This window comes from Micrasema longulum, unplaced genomic scaffold, assembly GCF_059751315.1.
Source record: "Micrasema longulum isolate JH-2025_06_02 unplaced genomic scaffold, ASM5975131v1 h1tg001689l, whole genome shotgun sequence".
Lineage (NCBI taxonomy): Eukaryota > Metazoa > Arthropoda > Insecta > Trichoptera > Brachycentridae > Micrasema > Micrasema longulum.
The window spans coordinates 6,298-17,143 of record NW_028278867.1 but is presented as its reverse complement, the minus strand read 5'-3'; the positions used below and the strand labels follow the sequence as shown (position 1 = coordinate 17,143).

The 10,846-nt window shown below is 32.1% G+C and overlaps 1 protein-coding gene across 1 annotated transcript; it reads left to right on the top strand.

Moving 5' to 3' along the window:
* The first annotated feature begins 7,266 nt into the window (after positions 1-7,266).
* LOC148274310 (uncharacterized) lies at positions 7,267-8,084 on the top strand. Its single transcript, XM_088237294.1, has one exon. The coding sequence runs from the start codon at positions 7,323-7,325 to the stop codon at positions 8,082-8,084; it is 762 nt and encodes a 253-aa protein (XP_088093420.1). The 5' UTR covers positions 7,267-7,322.
* The last annotated feature ends 2,762 nt before the right edge of the window (positions 8,085-10,846 follow it).

Here is a 10,846-nt window from a genome sequence, read left to right as displayed (position 1 = left end):
CAGCACTCTTGTCTTCTTATTTTCCATTTCGCTGAATAAACGTGAAAGATCGGCATCCATTGACTTCCAGAACAGCAGAAGTCAGTGGGTGTGAAGAAGAATCAACATAGGTTAATGCTTGCTTTCCTGAGGCGTCCATAGCTTGTGTCTAAGCCAGGTCCACTGCCGCAACTTCATAAATCTTGTAACAGAAGGCCGTTCCTTCTGTTCTCAGACGTATTTGTTACATATGAAATCAAACAACCTTAATATGATATTCGATTCGTAATACTATATTTGATCAAAATAATAACAGTTTGCTAGGAGGTCAAACCAGTCTGATCTTGACGCGACACGACGTTTTATTCACTTTGTGTAAATAAGCGGTTTTGTATGGTTTATAAAATTCCAAGTAAGAAGAAAGTCAACCATAGAAAACTGGACTTCATCCAAAAGACAAAAACTTTCAGGTCATTCAAAGGATACAGAACAATCTCTCTGCTACCAGCCCATGTTTTGAGTGGGTTGACTGATTTAAGGAAATTTTTGATCGGTCTACTACGAGTATAGAATATCCCTCCTGATCCTAACACTTAAAAATTAAAATAATAACACAAATAAAAGCCAAAAAATCCACTTCTATGTAACGTAAACGTTATTTATAATAATCAAAGCTAAATAATAAATGCAACTCCCATCTAAAAAAATTAGAACAATTTATTTTTCAAAACTTGTTTGACTTCCCCGCAAACCGCGTGGTAAATCACGCTCGGACACCTGGTCCCGCGCCGCGCCTCAATCGCAAACGCTCGCCACTGTGTCCACGCACTTAGGCTCTCCGTGAAACCATTTCTTTACTGAGTAAAAAGTTAGGCGACAACATTATTCCCACGGCCACGATTCTTAGATTTGACGCCATTGGCTTATTGTTTATGTCGGTTCGTTAAGTCTCATTAAATGATTTTACAACTCTTGAAGCATTGAAAGCCAGTTTAATATGCTCGATTTCGAAAATCATGCCCGATTTGTTGGAAAAAGAGGCCAAAAATTGGACTGACTGAATTGAATTGGCTGCGCAACTCTTTTGTAGAAATCACAATCATGGTAGTTTGGTACTGAAAATAACAAATGGTTTTTTGTCCTTTTACGCCTGAAGAATAAAGTCAAACTACACAATTGAATCGATCGTTTGAGAAACCCCATTAGTCAGTCAGTCTAAACTTTTCAGAAAACGCTTATATCTTAAATAGATAAGTCGTTTATATCGTATTTCAGCAATATTTGAATATGTCCAAATATTTGTAGACATGCTAGATTTCCTCCCTGGGAGTTATTAAGATTTTAATTTGTTTCAGCAACAAATTTGAACTGACTGGACTTGGGCTACATGCTGGAACTGAGTGACTGCGTTGGGCTGACTTGGCTGGGCTGACTTGTTGGCATTACTGCGCCCTATGGTCTCTTTACAGGCCACGTTTTTTTGTCTTCATGTCTCTATAACGTGAATGTACTGCAGTACGTTGCACTTACGTAGACATATGTTTTAAGTGTAATACTGTTAGTTTAGCGGAATATCAAATATTGGATTCTATATAAAATGATGACTTGCTTCATCAGTCGTTGTTTCAGGTGAAATGATTAAGGACGTGTTTGTGTCATCAATTATAGACTATAGCTCCACAAATTTATTAATGCTCTCAACTTAATGTAAATTGTCATTTTTGTGGTATTTGCACATTCGACTGTTGAAATTTGAGAACACTGTTGCATCATTACTGCAGTATTCTTCTCGACATTTTACTCAATAGAATTTAAAAATTACTGAAGTTTAAGATATATTTTGCTCGGAAAAAATCCTAGAGAATCCGCAACGAAGTGATTAAGACGTTTTACTCAAGCGCGAAAGGTTTCGGGTTCGATTTTCGGTGATAACACAAAAATTAAATGCGATTTTTCTGAAGCCTGAGTATTTTGTGCTTTAATTCACCAATAAAGTTGGGCTTTCTGGCTTATTGTGGTTTAAAAAAAAAGTTTATTCAACTCCGTTTATTGCTCAAAAAAGCCAAATTAATACTTACGACAGTATACTTATAGGGGTGCGAATTATTTACTATCATTTAATACATATGTATATTGTCTGATTTTCATATAACGTTAATTTATTGATGTATTAATTGGTAACTTAACACAGACGGTATCTCAGAGAGTGAGTAAATCATCAGCTAATAATTCTAGGTGCGTTTATCAACCGAAATATTAATCAACGTATAACGACATAAGTTTATCGACAGATTTTCATTGATATGCAAATTGTGTTTTGAAAGCTCTCGGAAATTTCCCGGAATCAAACTTGGTTAATGATACGTGGTTTTGATCAAGAGGCGTATTGGACTGCGTAGAGTAAGTAACTTTGTAACTTCGCACATTCAAATAATAATTTATTCAAATATTAACGATGGAATTGCAAAGGATTTCCTGTTATCATCTTTAATAGGTAAAATACACACGTGCCAGTTGTAAAATAAATATTTATTTGAGCTTTACATAAAAAAAAAAAACTATGATGATGCGAAAATATTATTTATTTATTTATTTATTTATTATTATCATTATATTACATACACAAAATTATAATTTATGTAAAGTTGCTTTGACTGTCTAACTAGGGCTATTCACCCCGTTCTAAAACAGTCAAAAAAATATAAAAAACAGTAATCAATTTATAGAAACAGTTATAAAGATACAGGACAAAGTGAAAAACAAAGTAAAAAATGGAGTAAAAACATGATAAAAAATGTAGTAAAAACATAGTAAAATTGTAGTAAAAACATAGTAAAATTGTAGTAAAAACATAGTAAAATTGTAGTAAAAACATAGTAAAAATGCAGTAAAAACATAGTAAAAAATGTAGTAAAAAAAACGTAGCAAAAAAAATAAATTATTAAAACAAAGTAATAAATGCAGTAAAAACATAAAAACAGAATACATAGTAAGAAACATATTTAAAGTTATAATAAAAAAAATGAATGTATGTTGTATAGCAAAAAGCGTATTTAAAGAAAGAAAAGAAAAAAACAGCATATTAAAAAATAAAGTAAAAGATGTGATAAAAATTTAAAAAAATAAATACATAGTTAAAACAAGTTAAAAAGTCATGAGGATCTTAAAAATTAAATCAGCAAAAAAATTAAATCAGCAAAAAACTAAAAATATATATTAACAATTTAAATTAAAACATGTGTTGGCCATCTAACAGCCGCCATTAACCCCTCAGACTCCCTGCGACCAATTTCTCCAAGGAAAGTAGTCAGCAACCTCTTTAGCTTGTGGTTCTTGCAACATTTCCATGACTCTGGCATTATATTATAAAGCTTTTGTCCTATGTAGGAGTATTGTCTCTGTGCTAAGGAAGTTCTAACTATTTGTCGAGAAATCAGATCGTTACTGGAACTCCGAGTCTCATATTGATAGGCAACTGATGGATGTATATCTCTGTTAATGTGAGTGACCACCACTGCTCTCAGTAAATATTGTTGTCTTATATCAAGCACTGCAAACTCCTTGAATAAAGAATCACTCTGATATCTAAAAGGCTTTTTTAGAATGGTTCTTATCAATGACTTCTGTGCTTTTGCTGCTGGGTCCAACTCTGTCTTGGTACAGCTACCCCAAGCAATTACACCGTACGTCATGATAGAGTTTGCCAGTGCAAAGTAGAAGGATTTTAAGTCTCTGGGTCTAAGTATATTCCTTAGAGGTAGAAAAAAATGTATCAAGCGTTTAATCTTATATGAAATCGTTTCAATTTGAAAATTCCACCTTAGAAACCTATCAATTTTAATACCTAGGTATTTGATGTTTGTGACCGATTCCAACTGTACACAATTACAGTTTAATTCACCGTGGCATTGATGCAGCTGTAAATCGTAATTGGCACGTGGTTGCCCTGCCAAAGTTATGCTAAAGCAAATATATTTTGTTTTTTCTGAATTCAAAGTAAGCAAATTGTTATTCAACCATTTTTTAATCCTTGTCAGATCAGTACTTGCTTTTTTATGGAGCTCGAACCAATTTGAGGCATTGTAAACAATAGCTGTATCATCAGCAAAGGAAAACAACTTGCCCAAAGACTCTCTCGTACAGAGATCATCAATATATACCAAGAACAGTAGTGGTCCCAATGTGCTACCCTGAGGAACTCCAAAATTAAGATTAGCAGGGCAGCTTATAGTGTCGTTCACCCTAACTCTTTGGACTCTATTGGTCAAATAGCTCTTAAACCAATTGTGTAGGTTTCCTGCTATACCCAAATTTTCTAGTCTCTTTAAGAGAATTTTGAAGGAAATCGTATCGAAAGCCTTAGCTAAGTCCAAAAATATTGCCATACATTTTTTACCACCATCGAGATGTTTAGTAATTTCTTGGGTTAGGTTTGCTATCGCGTTTTCCGTACCCATGCCCTTTCTAAAACCATATTGATTATCAGAGAGAAGGTTATTATTTTCAATGAAAGAGCTTAGTCTAGCTTTGGCAATTTTTTCAATTATTTTAGAGATTGTGTTTAGTAAAGAGATAGGTCTGTAGTTTTGAATTAGATTTTTCTCACCATTTTTATACAAAGGTATCACAATTGACTCCTTTAGGTGTTTAGGAAATACTCCACATTCAAAACTAAGATTAAAAATATATGTTAGTGGTTTTGCTACATCATGTTTTAACAATTTTATTAATTTAGATGTGATTTTATCTGGGCCCATAGATTTACTCTGTTTTAGGCAGTCAATGGTTTTTATTATTTCATCAGTCGTTGTTTTTATAGAATCTAGTTTTTGTAGTGGTGAAGTAGAAGGTATATTATTAAAAAGAGTATCTTCGTTAGATTTTGTTTCTTTCAGAATCTTTTCAGATAAGGATTCACCAACGGAAGTAAAATATTTGTTTGCATAATTAGATATTATTTGGGTATCTGAAGTTGTTGTTTTATTATCTAGATCAATTTTGTGTAAAAATGATGTTTTGTTCTTTGTTGTTTTAGTAATCTCTTTAGCTATTTTCCACACATGACTTGGATTAAAATTATTGTTATCGTAGATGAGTTGTCTATAGTATTTTTCTTTGGCTAATCTTATATATTTTTTACAATTATTTCTGTAGTTTTTATATTCTTGTTGTACGGTAATATCATGTGGATGTTTTTTAGCTTTTTGGTGTAGTATATTACGTTTGTGAATAGATTTGACAAGAGCATGGGTGATCCAAGGAGTTAATTTTAGTTTCTTATGTGGAACAAACTTGAGAGCGGTATGTTTACAAATGTAGTGGTTAAAGGTTTGAGCAAACACATCCATTGCTTTATCAACATCTGTCTCCGTGTAAACGTTTTCCCATTGTTCTCTTTGAAAATCATTAAGAAAACTAGAGTAATTCAATGTCGATATGCAAGATATCTTTTCTCTAGTTGGAAGATTTATCGATTTGATACAAATCGCAATAGAGTGGTGATCTGTTATATCAGAGTGAATAATAAAAGTATCGAAGTTTGAAATGTGTTTGGTAATAATATGGTCAATACATGATTTGCTCTCACCTCGCTCCCTTGTGGGGGAGTCTAAGGTTAGATTCAATCCATGTTCCGCAAGGAAGCATTCATAATCGTTAGCTTGACTGTGTTTATTAAGTATGGTATTGATATTGGTATCTCCAACAACGACCTGACTTCTTGTATTATTCATATCCTTTAAGATAACATCGAGGGAGTCTAGAAATGGATCAATGTTTTGAAAAGATGGTGACCTGTAAATAGCCAACAATGAAAAATTTTGATCTATGGTAACCTTTAAACAATCTGCTTGCATTAATACAATTTCTTCTACACTAACATGTAATCCTAATTTGATATACACGACTACGCCAGAACATTTGTTTATATATTTTTTTGTGTGATATTCGCTGTATTTGTTTATGTTTCTGGGTAAGTAGTGTAGATCCAACCAGCATTCAGATAAAATAATAATATCAAATTCACATGAGAGGTTGTTTAGAAAAATCAGAAAGATATCCAAATTCGACATACTTCTTATATTTTGGTGAACAATCTTTAAGTTATATTTGTTCCAGTCCCATTTATTCAGTTGGTTAATTTCATCAATAATTATATTGTTATGTTCGTAATGTAAGTTGCCCGGAATATCTGTTGAGTCCGTCATAAGTATTTTTTTATTTTTATATATACTAGATTGCAAATATGGTTGCGATATAAATATTCTATTTTAGATATACAAATCATAACTATTTTTGATTTTGAAATCAATGTTAATTGGTGACTGTCATTTGAAATTTGAATTTTTAATGATAATATTAATGACAATATAACATTTAATGATTCTTCACTCATTCTTATAGACCTCAAATTCATTGTCAAAAAGCTTATAATAATTTCTAAGATCATCATAATACTTGCATAATATAAATGTCGTAAACCCTTCATTTTACATAAGATTATAAAGTAGTACAAGTGATATAAATTAGCAGTTACATTGAATAGTAACTTTTTACATATCTCAATTAAAACTCTCAACAGATTTATAAGAATTTTTTATTTAAGATTTAGACGGCAGAACTGGGTTCTCACGGATCAACTGTCCAAGGTTCAACTCCCCACTCTGCAAGAACTTGATTTCCATTTAATTTATTTACCACTCTTTAAAATGGCAGAAAAATTGAAATGTCTCGGTAAATCATAAGAATGCAAGAAAAATTTTCTTAAATTCAATATGACATGTCATTTTTTTTTTAATAACGAAAAAAATGTATTAGTAACGAGGCAGAGGAAACCGGATCCTGGACTACCTACAATAGTTTTCCTTTGGTAACCAGCCGTCACATATGTCATTCTTCTAACCTTTGCAATTATTTTAAAGAAAGCTATATTTAGTGTTTAACTGTTTGTGACGTTGTATCATACTCATGTTCCAAACTTACTACTTATGTGAATATATTTTTTTTGTATTCTGTCAAAAATGGATTTTGACTTTCAAGATTTTTTACTTTTTTATTTAAACTAACAGACAAGTTATAAAATAAACCCTGATGGATTGGTATAAAGACGAGTAATTTAAAATTAACTTAAATAAAGATTAAAAAAAACATTATCAAAACGCAAGTTACATATTGTAAACAACATATTATAACGGCAGTTCCGTTTTTCAAGCTTCAAGCGTATGTCGGTAGATTATTAACTCCGATAGAAATATTAATATTTTTTCTCTATAATAAGTTTGCCGATGCAATAAGTGATTAAAATAACTACACAGCACAAATCACACTTACAATTAACAAAAGTAATGGCTGAAAGTGATAAATTACGTGAAATTTCAAATATTTTCGAAAAGAGAATGTCAAGTTTTGAGGATAAACTTCTGCAAGCCAAAACTGAAGTCTCCGGAAAATCTAGTGCTGGTAATGTGTCAGTGATAGATAAAATATTAAATGACTTTAAAAGCTTCCGAATGAAGATGTTGGAAACGTTGAGCTCACTCCGAGCGAGAGTCGACAGTCTGGAGCTGCGCGTGGATGTTTTGGAGGCAGCCGCCAGAAACAACGTTCTGCTGCTTCACGGGGCCGATGAACAGGATTCATCTCCGATTGATGTGATTAAAAAAGAGTTATTGGACATCGGATGCACACCAAAAACTATCGCGTCCGTCGAATTCGCACACAGAGTCGGTAAGAAATCTAATAATGGGGATCGACCGAGACCTATTCTAATACATTTCTCAGATGTCGGGACAAAAAGACATGTGTGGGTTCTGAAAAGGAAATTGAAAGGTACAAAATTTCTTTTAACCGAATATCTCACACCGCTGAGACACAAAATATTTTCAGAAGCACGTAAGAGTTTTGGGCCTGATTCTTGTTGGACAAGAGACGGTAAAGTTATTATTCACATGCCAGATGGATCCTTCAAGAATATATGTACCATGGAACAGCTTCAACTAGCGGCAGAATCTTGCAAAACCACTGCCACTACTCAAGATTACTCCCGTAGCACAGGATCTTCAAACAGCAAGAAAAGAGATCTTCGACCTAGAACGGTTGCTAAATAAATGGAATTTAATCACATACTTGCTTTTAAACTTATTAATCATGTTCATTTACTTGTTTTAAAACTTCACTGTAATCGCTGTTATTTCTTTTTATATTATGGTAAACGAGATGCGACTTAATGTTAGGTTATGTTTAGCTTACTTCTTTGTATACCCACTGTATCTGCAGCTGTAGTTTGTATACCTAGATATTACATGTATAAATAGAAATTTAAAATTCTATGTTCTAGTACCATAGACCATAATCTATTACCATAGACTACTTTGTTCTGGTTTAGTGTCGATAATAAGAACATCAATTTGATCACTGATTGGTTACTCACTGCGCATACTCTATACATAATATTGTCACTGATTGGCCACATAATAGTAAATATATATCTAAATAACATATACCATGTCGCTTGCAAAATGTAAACAAGCAAGTAGGTGTCAAAATAGTGTCAATTAAATATCCATTTGAATGTAAAAATTAGTAATTACTTATGACTATAGACTTACATTTCACGTCATATTAAATCTCTTCTTTACGTATTTTTCTTTATAATTTTTTTTTTCTTATAATAAATTTTATACGACACTTACAAAATAGTTACCATAATATTATTTTGCAATTATTAAGTTTACTGTTAATTTAATAAACTTTTCAAACTTAGTTCCAGGAATTTTAATTATCAGTGCGTAATATTAACTTATTATACTATACCTAGCGAACATAACTCCGCTAACCAAGTCATTTCAATTGATAAACCTACATAATATTGTCTCTATTAGGTTATTTTTCCTTGTTAATAACAAATATACGCTATGGGTTTTGAAAGAACGTTTTATTAAAAGATCTGTTCTTTGTATTTTATAATATTTTCTTTTATTTATTCATTTATGTAAGCTAAAACTTGTTTTTTTTATTTTTTTATTTCGTTTTTTCTCTTTCTTATGACTATAAGTAAGAGATAGAAGTTGTTTATTATTTATATTCCACTTTTTCGTTTCATGCATTTTCTATAATCTTTATTTATTAACAGCAATTCACATTTAAAATGATCTTTTAATGTTGTTGTTACTTCCATACATTTTCTATAATCTTTATTTATTATACTAACAGCAATTCACATTTGAAATGATCTTTTAATGTTGTTGTTACTTCTACAATATTAAAGTCAGTTTCCTTTATGTTTATTTAATCAGTTTATTTCTTTTGTGTTCTTTAAAACCTTGTGTTTTAGTAATATATATTTATTTCTGTTTTAATATCTTAAACATATACTCGAATATTGCTATTGCCTTAGGTTTTCTTTGTATTTTTTTTTTAATATATTTTTTATCGTGAACTCTTTATTGTAACTCTTTATTGTAATCTTCCAACTGACGCATAAAATGAAGTGCTGTGTTGTTAAAACACATTGAATTATTTTATATTTATATACTTTGTAACCTAATTAACTTAGTTGTAGCTACTTACTTAAGTTCGTGCTATTATTCAATGTCCTCCACGTCTTCCTGTGAATCTTTCCACTCTATTACCGAATCCCTCCCTGAAACTTCTCTCTCCTCCTATCACTCTGATGTTACTGAATCAGACACAGAGGAAGTGTCTGGTCTCCATGATATACTCTTGAATAACTTTTCATGCTATCCTAAAGACTTTCATGTATGTCATATAAACGCTCAAAGTATACCAGCTCATTACTCCGATTTTCTATCAACATTTGCGGATTTGTCAACACATGCCATTCTGGTCAGCGAAACATGGCTAAAACCATCACTACCATCAACTTTGTATCCTTTACATGGATATCGACTTATCCGCAATGATCGAACTAATCGAAGGGGCGGTGGAGTATGTATATATCTGCGTGAAGAAATAAATTATTCACTTGTAAAACAATCTGAAACCAGTGGTGGGCATCCTGAATATCTGTTTTTAAAGATTAATTTCAAAAACCATGATATGATGATTGGTGTGGTATATTGTCCCCCTGATATTAACTATTTTTCTGAGTTGGAAACATTGCTGGAAAGCACGGTAGGTGATTTTCACTCAGTTATTCTTATGGGTGACTTTAATACTTGTCTTTTAAAACAAGACTCCAGATGCCAACGTTTGAGAGATATTATAAGTTCAGTCAACCTATCTTTGCTACCTTTAGATCCTACTCATCACACTCAAGTTTCTCATACTCTTTTAGATCTTATTATAACTTCCATGCCTGACAAAGTCTCTAATTATGGACAGTTGACCGCTTCCGGATTTTCTCATCATGAATTATTATTTATTAACTACAAGATCAAATGTCTCAAAAGACTTCCTGTCACATTTCTTGCCAGAAACTTTAGAAGCGTTAATAAGGAATCACTTGAACTTGATGCCATGAGTTTAAACTGGTCAGTTATTAATAATCTAGAGACCATTGATGAAAAAGTTGAAACTTTCAACAGAATGATTACTGGTCTGTTTGACATTCATGCTCCTATGAGATCTGTAAAACTTAAATATCCACCCACCCCTTGGCTTACCAGTGACATTATTCAACTAATGGCGAAACGTGACAAAGCAAAGTCTAAACTTAAGTCAAATGCTTCATCTCAAAAATGGGAAGCCTTCAGAGTCCTGCGAAATCGTTGCAACCAATTGTGTAGAAATGCCAGAAGGAAATATATCCTCACAAACTTAAATCAAAACTCTACTAGTAAATCCTGGTCGTTTTTAAAATCTCTTGGCGCCGGTAAACCTAAGATAACATTATCTTCAACTGTCAAAC

Bases quoted from the DNA above. Each gene is read 5' to 3' on its own strand.
- LOC148274310 (XM_088237294.1), top strand. From the start codon at position 7,323: ATGGCTGAAAGTGATAAATTACGTGAAATTTCAAATATTTTCGAAAAG.